Here is a 15,748-nt window from a genome sequence, read left to right as displayed (position 1 = left end):
GGCACTGGAACAGGCTCCCCAGGGAAGTGGTCACAGCACCAAGCCTGGCACAGTTCAAGAAACATGTGGACAATGCTCTCAGTCACACGGTGTGACTGCTGGGCTTATTCTGTGGAGAGCCAGGAGCTGGACACAATGATCCTTGTGAACCATAGAATCATGGAATATCCTGAGTTAGAACTCAATAATATCCCTTCCAGCTCAGGATAGTCTATGATTTGATGATTCTGGGATCTATCTTGTGATCAGTCAGCTCAGATAGTCTTGAATTTAGGAAATGTTCCTGTGTGGATCCAAACTTGCACAGCCTTTCCACACGCTGTTTAAAAGCATCTGCAGACAGAAAAATCTTAACTATTTTTTTTGCTACTGTGAATGTCAGCGCTGGCTGGTAGATGTTGTTCAGTCAGTATCTGTGGCAGGCTGCCCTGCTCCTTCTGTGAGGGGGCGTTAAAGCACATTCTTGCAGCATGGAAAGAGATATGACAGAAACTACCATTAAAATGTAGTTGTCCTCAAGCACATATAGTTGGGTTGCAGAGATCCATTTAAACCACCCTGGAGTAAAACTGCAGATGTTTTTACCTACACCATTTTTATGGTTTCCTTTCAGCGCCATATAAAAGATGAATCTTTTGCTCTCCCTTATTAACAGCTAATCTGACCCTGTTTATCCAGTGTGAAAAACCACTGAACAGATGGATTACAAACATAAAGGACACACTGGATAGCAGGGAAGGACTCACTGAACTGAGAGTCCATAAGAATGTGCACATCCAATGGCCAATAGTAACAAGAAAAAATCATTGTCTGAAGCAATCAAACAAAGCATTACAAGAAGAGAAATGTACATTTTACTTTTTTTTTTCTTTTCCAGAACCACATAAAAAAGAAAAAATAATGGAATCTGGTGAATATTCTCTCCTTTTTATCTTACTTTTAAACAATTTTAATATTTTAAATTAATTCTTGTCAGAAGTTAATATTTGATACTTTTTAAAATTTGCTTTTACAGGCAAAACAACAAAGAAAGAAGCAAAAGTCCATGGTAAGTCTTGTAAAAGACTGTAAGTTTTAGAGTCTCATTTATCTGGCTTGATTTTCAGTTGAGACAGGGTTACGTAGAGGGATAAAAAGAATAAAGCCATGAATATAATTTTTCTGGTTTAATTAAAGTTACTTAAGCAATTGAATGGATGTGGAGCAACCATTCGGTCTTCTGGAACTGAGATATAATTAAATGTCGAGAAGAACAAGAGGGAAAGAATTCTTTATTTAATCTTTTAGAAGGTTTATCTTTTCAAAGAAAGTTACAGTAAATGGATAGAAAAACAAACACAAAATACAAGATTCAGAATGTGGATGGTAGGAAAAAAAAGTAGGCTGTTTATTTTTTCTTGATGTCAAGCACCCATGCACTTTATTGTTGCAGCAAGGTGCTCTTGTTCTCAAGTGGAACCCACTTCTCTAGTTTATCCAAATTTAGGAGAGCATAAAGATTTTCTCCTTTTACAGCCAAGCTTGATGACTCATTCATCAGATGACTCTATTTGCTCAGATACAAATTCCAAGCAAGAAATACCTACAGTAGAAAGTCAATTTGTAGGAAAATGAATGTCCTTTTCTATAACATAAAAACTTGTCACAGTGCTTCAGAATGAAGATGTGAATAATAAAAAAAAAAAAAAGAGAAATGTGGTAGTTCAATTAATTTGCATTTAGGTAATGCAATTGTGAAGAATAGTAAAGAAACACAACTGAGAAAACTTATATAAAGGAAGAGTTTCGAACCTGGATCCTCCTCTGTATCAATTCTAGAAGTTTCAATAAACTCAAAACAAAAAACAAAAAACAAACAAACAAACAAACAAAAAAAAAGTGGAAAAATTCCTGGCTTCTGCAAATTGTTAAAAAAACCATTTCTATTGCAGACCTTCCAGCTATGTTTAATATATGCTCATTCTGGAGCCTATTTTACTCCTTGTCTCATCCTCACACTTGAAAATAGCAGAGCTATTGAAACTCCATATATAACTTATCCATTGGCCTTGTTTTCCACTGCTTTTAATCTGCAGGTTAATTAGTCATCTGCCATGAGACTATCTAAACAAGCAACACATTTGTGTGTCAGTTTTTGTCTACATAAAAAATGAGCTCCTGTTTTGCATAGATAAGCAGCATATTGATAAAGGGAGGAGGTGTTAGGATCAATTTTAACTCCTTTATTCATTTATGCAATTTGTTTCTGTGAATGTTTTATTTTACAGCAGCTGTGGAAACTCCAAAGTCAAAAGGTGAGTAATTTGCTTGGTTTTGAAAATTGAAATGGAAGAATGCTGCTGTTAACTTGACTGTAATGAAAAAAACTGCTTGTGAAAAAAACTTTTAACAGTATGATTTAATTGAAACAAACAGCCTTTTAAATTATAATGGTGTCTTCATTGCAGCATCTCAAAGCAGGCATCTTTTTCTCAAATTTTTCATGGATTAACTTTAGTTCTCCAACAATCTGAAATTCAGTTTCTAACCCTAACTCAAGCCTTTTGTGACAGGCAGAAAGGGGAAGTAGCCAATCTTCTACAGAGACATGACACAAAGTAATATTTCTCTTTTTGCCATTCTAACTGCAGGACAAACCCAGTGACTGAACAGTTGTTTTCTTTAAGGAGTCTAGGGAGTTTTGCAGGGGGGTTTGGTGTAACAGGTTTTGCCTGCTTTTCATACATGAACTGTCGATGGCAGAAGGTAGGAGGTGTGAAAGCATCAATGCTTGCTCCAAAGGTTCCTCCTTTCCACAAGGCACAGGGAACTGAGACTGGTGAGAAACATCAAGGATGTAAGATCAACCTGAGCAAATATAGCAAATATTTAATTGTTTTATATCAGTGTCTGGTTTTTGCATATGTACAGTGTAAGTTACTAGCTCCAAATTGCCCTCAAGAACATTAAAGATCTCAGTTGTAACTTGAACAAAAACAGAAAGTGGAATGTCAGGTTGCAAGCTGTCCTTCACTCTTAGTCCATGTTTATTCATGTCAATGACCACCATACTTCTTATAAGCATTCTCTTTCAGACAAATGAGGGGAAAGAAAAGTTTTAGGAAGTTCAGTTAATTAAGGATACGTAGAAACTGTGGGTTTCCATTATATAATATAGGAATAATTCTGTTATTTCTGTTGTCAAAAGAACAGTATCACAACTGAAAGTGTTGGCCTCAGCCATCTTAGTTTTGCCATAGGATCAACCTAATACTGAACCTGAAATTGTAATAATTGTTTTATTCTTCATTAAATAAAAATGAGCTGATTTTAGCTCTGGGGAAATTGTTGATTTCTTAAAAATTTCTTGTTAGCACGTCATCTAAATTTAACTTTATGTTGCTAATTTTGAAACTCAAACACAGCCTGTACTCCAGGGGGAAAATCTTATTTATATGAAAATGTTACAGCTGTTCCTTTTCCCAATTAGTAAGAATCACAAAGAAATGCTGTTATTTTCTTCTATATTGTAATGCAGACAAATTCTGGTAGTGTTTAATTGTAATCATCAGTAGTGTTTAATCTTTCTTTAAGTCTGAAGAAAGTCATAGATATCAAATCCATATTTCTTTGTTCTACATTGTTGTTATTTATTTGGTTTTTTCTCATTTTTCTGCTGTTAGTCCTTAGAGACTTAGCAGCTCTCTGGACACAATGTAATTTTCAATATTCAGTAGGTGTTGGCAAATGTAAATTTTTTTAAGCATATTTATGGAAAGCAAACAATTCTGTTCTGAAAAAAGCAAGGCTTTTGATGAAATTCTCTTCTTTGGTAATTAAAGAAAATTAATCTGCTGGCATAGAAGGAGGTCTGGGCCATTCCCACCAGCTTGTACTTTTTATGAACTATCAAACTCACATGGAGCTTTCTTGCATTTTTTCACAAGCTACTACAGCATGAATTTTTTTCATTTCTCCATATAACAGAACAGTTCCTAAACCATAACATACACTTCTTAGGTTAATGATTTCTTGATTTTTGTGATGCTACAATGAGGAGCCTCTGGCCTCGGGGTTCAGTGAGTGAAATGTTTTTTGTTTCCAGTGGGAATGATTTCTTTCAGTCTTCCATCACACTGAGCAAATATCTCAAAATAGCTTTAAAATCAGTGACATTTTAGAATGCATATTTTTGATGTGGATGCTAGTTATGCAACCTGTCTCTTTTGGGATAAAAATATTCTGACAAATTTGATTATAGCCTACAACTATTGAGACTGCACAAATATTTGACTGATGAATTGCTCTCCTGGCCATTCTCAGCATAAAACAATATCTGCTGAATTGCCTCTCATTTGTTTCCTAAGAGATTATGATGGAATCAGAGAAACAATTACAAAGTAAATTGCCCATTTGATCTATATTATGCCAAATTGTTAAGAATTTTGCTGAGAAATGACAAAATATATGTGGGAGTATTACTCCATTTATTTAATCTATTCTTTGAAACTATATTTTACTGAAAATATAGATCCCTGATGAATTCCTGATTTTACCTTCATTTTATTTTGTATTGTTTCATGCAGGAGTTTTTTTTGGGGGGTTGGTTTGGGATAGGGGGGTTTTATTTCATTGGTTTTTTTTAATGCCTGCCATTCTACAGAGAAAAGTATAATACATTACAACAATCATATTACCTAGGTCATATGGCTAAAAGATCAGCTTTTCAAACTGGGAATAGTTGGAACAGAATCATTTTTCACAAGGAGATAATCTTTCAGGCTGCCATTCAGAAGTGACAAGAACTTTAAAAATGCCCAGTGGAAGGGATGACATCTTGACCTACTCAGAAAAATTGTCTCTGTTCTGAGAGAAACAGAGATAACCAGACCTTCTGAATCTTATTCCAAACACTGACTCTACATGGATGGGCCTCCTGTTTATGGAGACTTTCAAAATGACAGCTCTTACCTTCATGGTAAAAGACCTCTCAGCATCACCAAAGTAGCTCATGCTTCTCTTCTGAAAAAGCAAAGGGAATAACAGAATGTCTTGTTTGTCCTCCCAGATAGTGCTCTGCCATGTCTATGTGATGATAGTTGGCAGTTCCCAAAAGTTACTGAAGCTCTGTTCTGTCTCAGCAAGTTCTTTACAAGCACTCACTCCCTCATGGAAGTGGTGTTGCATTACTGAATGCATTGCTAATATATCTATATAACTGGTTGTTAGAGCAGCCTCAATGTTTCTCAAGGATGTATGGTTCCTTCATGATAACCACACTCATAGTCTACCACCACTACATACATTTGATGACTAAACACCTGATTTTCTCAGAAAGCTGTATTGCTCTTCTAACCTGCAGTTCAATATCCAGAAAAAATACTTTTATTCCATTAAAATGTAATAAAAGTATTTATGTGATATGAGCAGGTGAAAAATTTTACAGAAATTTCACAACCCAAAACTGCTTTCATTTCAGCTAAAAAGGATAAAAATGCTTTGAAGAAAACAACAGTTCTCAATAGCTCAATTAACTCTCATAAGAGCTGCTTCTGCAGTTTCAGTGCTAAAAATATATTTTGAAATGAGTATGGGACAGGTTTCTGGTGGCTCTTTTCATATGTTTCTTTCCATATTCAAATAGGCTTATTCTTCAAGATATTGACCACTTCAGTAAGCATTTTAGAAGCACCATGATATTGATTTGCTCAGTGGCAGGGTTCAGTGCTCAGATTCATCTTGGCTTGTCAGAGTCATGCTCATGGTTAGTATAAGTAGTACAGCTGATCTAGGCCCAGGGAATATGGATGATAATAGCAGAGGTCTACAATAAATATTAAGGGTGTTTGGTTCTTTTTGGCTTTCTCTTTGTCCATGAACACCGATTAAAAATTAGGTACTTGGATAGAAATGGAATACTCCTTTTATTTCTTTAAGGATTGAGTCAGGCATATTTTCAATCTAGATTTTATTTTCAGGGAAATTGAAGATTATCTTCAATAAAATGAGTTCCCTGAGGTAACTGAGGTGCAGAAGTGCAATTTTGCACTGTTTACATGGAGCTTGCTCACAAACACCTGCTCATATCACAAGGGAGTAATTGATGCCTGTGAATGGGTTCATCCCTCTCAAGTTGAAACAGCTCATCTATTGATACCTGACTTTTCACTGAATCTCAGGTTCAGGGAATCTGGGATCAGAAGATCATTCCTTTGGCCACCAGCCCACCAGCAGACATTGCAGACAGACTGTAGCTTATTAACTGAGCTGATCTGCTTGAGCCATCATGCCCAGCAGCTCCCGAATGTTCTTGAAAGGATGTCCTGGTGGCAGGGAAGCAGTGAGCACACATGGAGGAACTTCATAGGTCCTTTGAATTCCCTGACTTTCCCAGCATAAATAGTGATAACAGAACATGACCCTCAGAATTTCCTTTGTTTCTAAAGGGCAGACTCTTAATTTTCAACTGTGATTGGTTCTAATAAAATGATAGGGTGAAATAACAGAGAGGTTATTATATGTGCTAATGACCCTGAAGCTGCAGACATTTTCTGTACTCATCATATGTAACTTAATATTCCCTGTCCACTTTACATCCTGCCACATATGCTGATTTTTTGTTCTTTACTGTACTTTCAAACAATGACAGTGAAGCTTATTTTCTTAATGCCACATTTTTTGTCTCAAACACTGTAAGATGATAGCTTTTTAAATTAAAGCAAGGATTTTATTTAGCATAATAGTTATAAATTATAGCTACATAAGCACGGTTTCACAGAAGTGAAGTGTTGGAAGTGCCATTTACAGCTAAACATGTACATTTATGGATTTACAATCTTTAACCCCAAATAATTCAATGAAATGAGAAATATATAAGTTGTCCTACAGATATAATCTTGTACATGACCAAACCTGAAGTGTAAATTGTGAGAAACTATAAAAGATACCCGTATTTCCATGAGCAAAGTCTAATGGTACCTCTTCTTGCATCACCTCTTCTTAGATAGTTTCATCCCTAATATCCATTGTCTCCCAAGATGTGTAAATGGATTTACAAACTGTGCTTGCCAAGCTTGTGAATAAGCAATTGGATATGTTCAAGCATCATGACCTGGGCTGTTACAGCTGCTTCCCATGGTGTCAATAAAGGTTAGGCAGCCCTGCTGCACAAGTGGTCTGGTTCAGACTTCTTGTTTGCCCACAGAAATCTCAGTATTCAGAAGGATCAAGTTAGATGCTATAACATACAGTCCATCTGTGGCCTGCCAGTGAGACTAGCCTCATGCTTAAAACCGAGAATATGTGGCAATGTTTTGCTGTGTCAGGGGTGCAGAGTGCAGGTTTCTGGTGGTGCAAACAGAAAATCATGCTTGCTTGGGGATGGGTGGGCAAGGTAAAGATCTGCTTGCTTTTCTCTCTTCTCCATTACAAAATATGTGCTGCAGTTTAGCCCCCGTTTCACCTGACATCATAGAATCATATCATGGTTTGGGCTGGAAGGAACCTTAAAGACTATCTAGTTCCAAGCCCCTGCATTGGGCAGCCACACCATCTGCTTGATCAGACTTACTATTTATTTTAATAAGATAAATATTTAAGAAAATAAAAAAAGAAATCACTCTTCTTTCAGACAGATAAAAATATTCATTATGTATTCATATCTTTGGGGGGAATCTCATGATTGGAAATCTTTGAAATCTTTTAACTCAAAATTATGCGTAAGCATTTGAGAAGAGCTTTGTCTGATGTAGCAACACCTCCGATTAGAAATCTTACTTAAACCATATCTTTTATTTGAAGCAGGCCTTGAGAAAAAAGAAGGAAAAGCAATGAAGGCAGCAGTGCAAGGTAAAAAGAAAACAAAATGTGATGGCATTATCTCTCTTAAAACACAATGGCACAGAAACAACAACCTCAGATTCAGAGAGCTGCATGACAGGAACCTTAAAATCCATTGGTTCACCAGTATTTTTTCTGCTGCATTTGTCATAGCAACAGGGAATTTCCATTATAAAACTGGCTTTGTCCCACAAAATTACCACCCCAACCAAAAGCTTCAGGTAGATGGCTTCCCACTTCAGATGAAACGTTCTGGGACTTAGTGTCCCACTGATCTTTCAAGAGTTTTCCTGCCCCTGTAGCCTGGACAGGGATCAGCCTTTGCTACTCAGTCTGAGAGAATAACTTCCAATGAAGTAAAAGGGCTCTCCGAAGTCAGCTGAGCTACTCTTCTTGTTCCAGATGAAACATCACCCCCATGAAGAACCACTGCAGAGAATCTCAAAAACTTTTGAGACCAGACCTTGTAGAAATTTTCACAAAAATCTTAGGATTGGTATGGATGGGAATGTCTGAGTGGGAACAGCAGAAGAAAGGCTGCAAGAACCAGGTGTGCATGGCATATAGTTCAGAGGGACACAAAGTCTATATCCAGTGTCCCAAACCAACGACAGCAGGAATACCATGGAATGGTCTACACCAAGGCCAAAACAAAACTCAAGCCACTGAGTGAATGCAAAAAGAGAAGGATTGATGCCTTAAACCATCTAAAGATGTGTCCTTTCCTATTATATAAATTTCTACTATTTATTATTGTTATTATTATTATTAACTTCAGCATTATATTCTGTATTCTGCATACTTGCTTCTTGTACAATTGTTAAACGCAATCCATTCTTTTTTAGGTTATTATGGTAAGAAGCGAAGTAATAAAAAGGATATCTAAATCCCCAAAGCTTATCATCTCAGACTTCCTTTATGTGATTGAGGTGATTTTTATACTTATTCATGCTCAAATTGGCAGCTAGAGCCCTGATGATGAATTTGCCAGTAACCCTTAATATAAGGTGTACGACATGTTTACTGGTGTAGCTTTAGTCAGTCAAGCTATTATCCCTTCCTTTTCTTCAGTTTCTCAGCTTCAGCTTTACTTAGAATTACTCAAGCCAGCACAGACACCCTGCAGCAGCTGTCAGCTGCTTGGTAGTTGTCATGGAAAATGTTATAATTAGGTGGGCCTTGGCCTAGATTTCAGGCATTGTTAGGCTGGGTATCTTCACATTATTTTCCATTGCCACACAAGCGCTTCTCCAGACATCTACACTGCTTCCCCTCTTTTTGTCTCTCATGCAAAGAGAGTTGCTGTAAGATTTATCCTTTCTACAATGTACCACCACTAGCTGGGATTTTTCCTGCCAAACATTTTAACTGTGCCATAAAGAGCACAGACTGAAGAGTACAAGCTATTTTTTCACGTTTGGCATGGAGCAGGGTTTTCTAAACCCCAGGTTGTGATACCCAAGGAACTCAAAAGGGGGACACATTGTTTCCCATGACAGCAGTCAGCAGCAGCAGCAGCAGCAGCAGCAGCAGCACTGTCTCCCCATGCCAGCACTATCTAGTGTCTCCAAGTCAAAGGAATAAGAGCAACATGTAATGTCTGTCACAACTATTTCTGCAGCTACTTCCTAGTGCTGGCAGCAGCTCAGTTCCTCTGATGCACAAACACTTTTACACAGCAATTCCCTCTGCTTCTCATTTCTGCACCTTATATGTATGGAGCTGCTGCCAACCCATTGATCACCAAAAGACAAACAAGTCCAAAAAAAACACCTTCTGGATGCTTTTTTAATATTACCATGTACTTCTATGATTCAAAGTATTTGCATCAGAACACTCTTCAGAAAGTAGAAGGATTCAGTCCTGGTCAAAACTGGGACTTGCAATCTACAAAAAACAGTATAAGACTTGCAAGAAAATCTGGAGTGCTGTAGGCTGGATGTGCTTAGCAGTCAGGATATAATTTCATTGTTTCAAACAAAGGTTTTAGTGATTATTGCAGCTTTGATCTCAAACTCCCCCATCTGGAAATGGGCTGAAAGTTTGTAGCAACATCTCACTTCAATAGTCTTTTATTAGTTGTAAAGCCAAACTACAGGTAATATTTTTAACTGTTAGAAGATGAGCAAGAAGGCACTTAACTTTAATTCTTTGACCTATTTGTTTGAAAAATGTCATGAGCAAATATCAGATGGTTTCCAGCAAGTTAATGCCTGTTACTGAGAATTAATATTTAAAAGAGATGATAAAAAGGTTTTGTTTTGGTTTTTTTTCTTTCTGGTGGTATCCAATAGTACCAAGAAAGGAGACTTGCCATCAGTTAAAAAAGATCATATCAGACTAGGGGATTTCATATGCTTTGTGCATGTATGAAAGGAAATAAGTGGGAACCATGAACTTTTTTCACATACTCTGTCAAGAAACAGTGGAGGTTAAAGATATATTAAAGCACTTAGGGTCAACATGCATTTAAATACATTTTCATTAGTTGATTATATTTTAAAAAATTTCCCATGTGAACATGTATTCTAACATTTCCTTCTTCTTTTCTGTTTTCACTTTTCTTTCCTTTCCCCTCTCTTTCTCCAGATAAACCAAAGATGAAACAAGGAAGTAAGCTATAGTTTTACTTATGAAAGTAACATCTTCCATAAGAGTTTGGGTAACTGCTCTTAATAATGGAACAACAGCTTTAATTTCTTACTAATGGGCTTCTGAAAGTAAAGGCTTTATGTCATGCTTTAAATTACTTATTTTGGCTGGAGCTCTGTCTTCAGCTGTCTTCTTTTGTTTGTAGACACTATTGCACTGAATATGAAACCTCATGGAAATTTTTCATTATGCACAAGCACAGAAGAAAATGTTTTTCAGTCTTTCCACTGAATTTTATTTCTCTTCACAGAGTCTTCTGTGATTAACTTAATATTTAAAAATTGGAATTATTTTTTTATTAGGACTATGAATATGTCTGAATATGTCCACCAAATATGCCTACAGATATCTGCAGTAAATTGTGTATTTTTTCATTCTGAAAATAAGGGACTGAATAATAAATTGGTGAGCACAAAACATGAAGGTCAAAGCTGGAGAGCAGGAGTAGTTTCTGAAGCAGTCAGTCTGAGGTGTAATGAGGAATAGAAGAGACGGCTTTATTTCACTAAAATTGCATTTTTGACCTTGTTCAACAGATTTCTTTCCCAAGTCTTCTCTTTTAAAAATTACATTGTATGGAAGTATCTAGTATTGCCTTTTTAGAAACACAATGTAAAAGGAGAAAAATAATGAAAAATTTATCTCTTGACATCAGTCCCAATGGAAGAGGTCTTTCAATGTCAACAGCAAATTAGGTTTTTCCACTTGATGGCTATTTCTACCATAAATAAAACTTGTTATTTATGCATTCCTTCAATTCAGATTCCCCAGCACCTCAGTTCATCTTAGTCAGAGACAAATACTAAGCCATGAACAAGAAGCTTTATTGATATCATGATAAATTGCTATTTAGACTGCTACACAGTCTATGCTTTTATAATAAAAGAGACAATTTGTGAACTGTGTGTCATTAAGGCAGTAAACAATTTCCACTAAAACTACCTACTGTAGCTTATACAATTTTCATATCTATCTACTAAACACAACCTCCATCTCCTAAACACAAACTCCTCCTCATCAAGAGTCTTGACTTTTTATCCTATGTGTACAAAACAAGAGGGTCTTCTAACAATTTTGTTTAATATATCCTGGCACTGAATTGCTGCTGAGTGTTTCAATAGAAGGAATTTTTGCTTCATATGTGATGGAGAACCTAGAATTTTTAGTTTTCCCAGAAACCACCTATCAGAATTTCTCAGATGACATATAAAACAGTTTAACCAGCAGTTACATTACTTGAAATGCAGGAAGCCAAAATCCAAGTCTCTGATCTTTTTATAAGAAGAAGACCCTTGGCCTTGCTCAGCAAGAATCTTCACATTATTTTCTCCAATTATTTTGGGCAATCTCAGCTCCAATGAGACAAATTTGGCAAAGCATCAGTTTTGACCTTTCTGGTTAAGAGCACTGAAAAACTGTTGTCTCATACTGAGCTGAAGTCTTCAAATTTTATAATTAATTCTACAATAGTTAATCAACAAAACATATTTTGTGTATTTTGTGGACTGAACTTTCTGAAAGATACCTGGTGAATTTTGTACAAATCTTCCAATAACTCAATTTTAACCATGTCTTCCAATATATAGTTTTAGTCTGTTGCACGATCTGTATGCTTCATTCTCTCCTCTGGTTAAATCTCATTGCTAAGTCAGTTGTGGTTTCTGACTGTGACTTTATTGGTGTGACTAATTCTTTTGCAGATCCTGGGAAAGATAAAGAATTGAAATCTCCAGCTGCCACAAAAAATAAAGGTAACATGGCAAGACGAATTTGTATATAACTAAGACCTATGTGCATCAAAAAAAAGGAACCTTGGAATGCATTGCCATATTGGTTTTTAAAGTATGGTTTAGTTAGGAATTTATAACCAATATACTATTTCAGTAAATTTACTGTGAAACTTAATTGGCATTACCTGAATTAGAAGTGCAAAGAGTACACTGTTTACACTAGTTAGGAAAACTTAGTAGGCTAAACCCAGAATTTAGGAACACTTGTTAACAGGTATTATGAGCTGCAAAGTGAAATAAGTTTTGAGTGATCTTTGTTCTTTCTTCAAATTTAAGAAAATTTGTGTTTTCACTTTGTGAGCATACTAAAACTGATGAAAATTAATTTTGTGCTACACATTTAATTGGTATCTTGTGTCAGTTAGAAACCACTGATTATTCAATCAATCATTATCCTAGCGGCATTTAACCATTAACCATTTAACACTCTCGCTTGCAAATCAATAAATTATTTTTTACAGAACATGCTAAAGTAAAGGAAGGGAAGAATCCTACATCTTTAAAAGAGAAAGGTAAGAATATATAATAAAATACAGGCCTTGCTAAAACTACACAAAATAGAATGAAGATGCTAATTTTTTAAACAATCATTAGCAGTCTTTCTCATTATAAATCTTAACCAATCATAATTTAATTAGTTAAAATATTCTACAGGATCTACAGCATTAAAAAGGTGGGGGAATATAAATAGAATATATCGAGACAAAATTTAGAGTTCTCAAAATTAATTAAATCAATATCATTAATCACTCTGTGTAATAGTTAAGTACTTTGTAAAGAAGGTCTGAACAATGCTACGTCTTTAATAGGGGCCAGTTAAACTGAATAATTTCACAAATGTGTGAACAAAATAGGAAGAAAGTAAGGTTTTTGAGCACATGAGTGGGAAACATGCTTTCCATACTCTGTAAAAGTTATAGCTAAAACCCCAGAGCTTCATCCAGTCAACCATCTGCAACATGAGAGCTGGTCTGAATCTTTTTTTATTCCTTTTCCTTTTTTTTGGCAATTTGATCAGAGTAGATGGTTAATGCAGTTAAGTTTCCTTTCATCAATTGTTTTATTTGGTGCTTTTTACACTTATTTCTTCCCTCCTTTCTAGAAATAACTTTATTTGGAAGAAGTTACTTATGGATAAGTCTTATTTGACATCTTCAGAATAAAAAGATCTACCACATATATAGTCAAGTTATTATTTATTCTAAGTTATAGTCTATAACTATCATAAGCCTGTAGCTATATATAGATAGATACGGTCTGCAATATATAGACTTTAGTCTGTAACTATTTCAAGTTATAGTCATTCCATGTGATTTCAAAGAAAAACTGAAGTAGATCAATTCAAGCAGTACTGAAAGATGACAAAGACATATACAGCAAAGGAGGAATAATTTATTGCTAGGTATATTTTCAAAATCCTAGAATCTATGTTCATTCAATTACTTCTTTGTTCAAAAATTTGAATTAAATTATGGCAATCTGCAAATTCTCTTGGTGCATATATTGTTAATTGGTGTGTGTTCTACTCCTAATGAACACCTGTCCCATTTACACTACCTTAGTTATCTGCACCAGAGCTGTATATCCAAACTCTATGGGGTCCTATGGCCCTCTCCAAACACTGCCTATAATCTGTGTCTGCCTGATGGTGTTGTGCTGGAAAATTAAAAGAGGCACTTGAGTGACAACTCTTCCCCCTCTATCCCTGCATGGAGCATCTGTATTCAGCCTGCTGCTCCTTTCAAAGCATTACAGGGAGGCAGGGAGAGGAGAAAAAAAAGAGAGAAGACACAAAACTTTTTTCTCTTTGATAAGAGTTTCTTTAGAGCAAATGGATAGTGGTTTGCCAGCACTAAAAGTTTCCATTGTATGTCGTTTGTTGAGAGTGGCCACAGCACTATTTTCTGTCTCCTATGCTCCTGTTTAACTTATCAGCAACTTCAATTACTAAGTTATTAGTAATTAGTAATTACAGGTCCTTCTAACGTGACAAAGGAGGCAAGACTTTCTCCACTCAACCTTCAGAAAAGAGCAGGTAGGAATTTCTTTTAAATGTCAATACAGCTGAAAACTTGCTGCTGAATATACCTGCAAAGACATCACAGGCTCCCGACCCCCCTGCAGTAGCACTGATATCCAGCCCAGCTGAGCCTGTCCTTCAGATCCTGAGAGCTCTTGCTGATGCAGCCATCACTGTTTCCCATAGTGGGCATCAAACTGGCAAAATTCTGTGCCTGTGCCTAAAAACAAGGATGCTGATTAGTGAGCTGTAGAGCTCAGTTGAAAATATATCAGCATCAAAGACTATAGGGAGCTATAAAGCTTTGGGGAGAAACTTCTAGAAACTTTGGTGCCTTTCTTAGTTGTGTATTTTCTTATTGCATTATGGATTACTCTACTGCATAAACATATATTTCACATTATTTTTCCCCCATTTCTGTCATCATATCTGCCCAAACTGTGGTTCATAAATGAATCAAAGCCTATTTGCATGCCATTCCTTCCCCTCTCCACCACCTCTTCAAGCCTCATGAGTGGGCCTCTAAATGTTATTGAGCAGGTCACTGGGGACTTCTTTTTACCCTTTGTGACTTGATGTTTTGCAATTCTTTTCTTAAAATGGATCTTTCTGGAAAATACAAATATATCAAAGGACACGGGAAAGTAAGGATTTTTAAGACTGCATATACTTCCTATTTATGTATCTTGGGAGTTTGTTACTATTCATGTAAACAAAATAAAGGAACACTTCTAGGTGAAGTGTTAAATACTTGTGGTGATTAATGTGTGTCTGGCACCTTATGCAATAAAAGACCTATCATCACACCTCATTCCCTTTGAAGGATGGGCTAAGTTTGAATGAACAAGGATGATGTCCAGACTAAAAACCTTATCCTAAAGCAGGCTATATTTCATAAACTGAAGCACAGTGGTTTTATTTAAAGCAGAAAGAGGAAAATTAAATCCCTGAATTTGGAGTTGCTGCTGGGATACTCTATAGATCATAACTCTACAAAGTTACTTTATCTATTTTATGAGGTGAATAAAATTACTTCAGTCTTGAAGCCTAATTTTATTGAGAGTAGTTAAAGAGAACACTGGAATAATACATTTTCCACTTCTTAGTGATACAGGACATCTCAAGACTCTGAATTTATAACTAGTTTTTTAGCTCTTCCCTGCAGTGAAGAAGAGTAAAGAAGTCTATTTATACTCACGAATATAAAAGCTGATTTTCTGTTGACATAAGTGCATTCAAATGACTTGAGGCCAATGAAACTCTAAGTTATAATTTGCCACATGGTTTTTGGGTAGGTATCTTACCCAGCTAACCAGAGTAGAAGTTCATTCATCCAGAGGGTGTAACAGTGGCACTAAAAGTTTGTAATATTTCATATATAACTCTTCATTGAATTTTTCTAACATATTTTCATTGTGCTGAGTTATTGACAGCATCTATCCTGTATAGATAACATAAATTCATTCTT

The 15,748-nt window shown here is 35.9% G+C and overlaps 1 protein-coding gene across 1 annotated transcript in view; it reads left to right on the top strand.

Annotated features, from left to right (window-relative positions):
• Positions 1-15,748, top strand: part of LOC143693555 (uncharacterized) — a 114,299-nt gene that overhangs the window by 35,944 nt on the left and 62,607 nt on the right. The window contains exons 5-12 of the mRNA XM_077175248.1: positions 878-910; positions 1,016-1,048; positions 2,268-2,294; positions 7,780-7,827; positions 10,408-10,431; positions 12,171-12,221; positions 12,722-12,772; positions 14,227-14,295. Of these exons, the coding sequence (XP_077031363.1) occupies positions 901-910; positions 1,016-1,048; positions 2,268-2,294; positions 7,780-7,827; positions 10,408-10,431; positions 12,171-12,221; positions 12,722-12,772; positions 14,227-14,295 (313 nt within the window). The 5' untranslated portion in view covers positions 878-900. The remainder of the gene's footprint in view (positions 1-877; positions 911-1,015; positions 1,049-2,267; positions 2,295-7,779; positions 7,828-10,407; positions 10,432-12,170; positions 12,222-12,721; positions 12,773-14,226; positions 14,296-15,748) is intronic.

This window comes from Agelaius phoeniceus, chromosome 3 (genome assembly GCF_051311805.1).
Source record: "Agelaius phoeniceus isolate bAgePho1 chromosome 3, bAgePho1.hap1, whole genome shotgun sequence".
Classification (NCBI taxonomy): domain Eukaryota; kingdom Metazoa; phylum Chordata; class Aves; order Passeriformes; family Icteridae; genus Agelaius; species Agelaius phoeniceus.
This window is presented reverse-complemented; position numbering and strand designations above follow the sequence as displayed.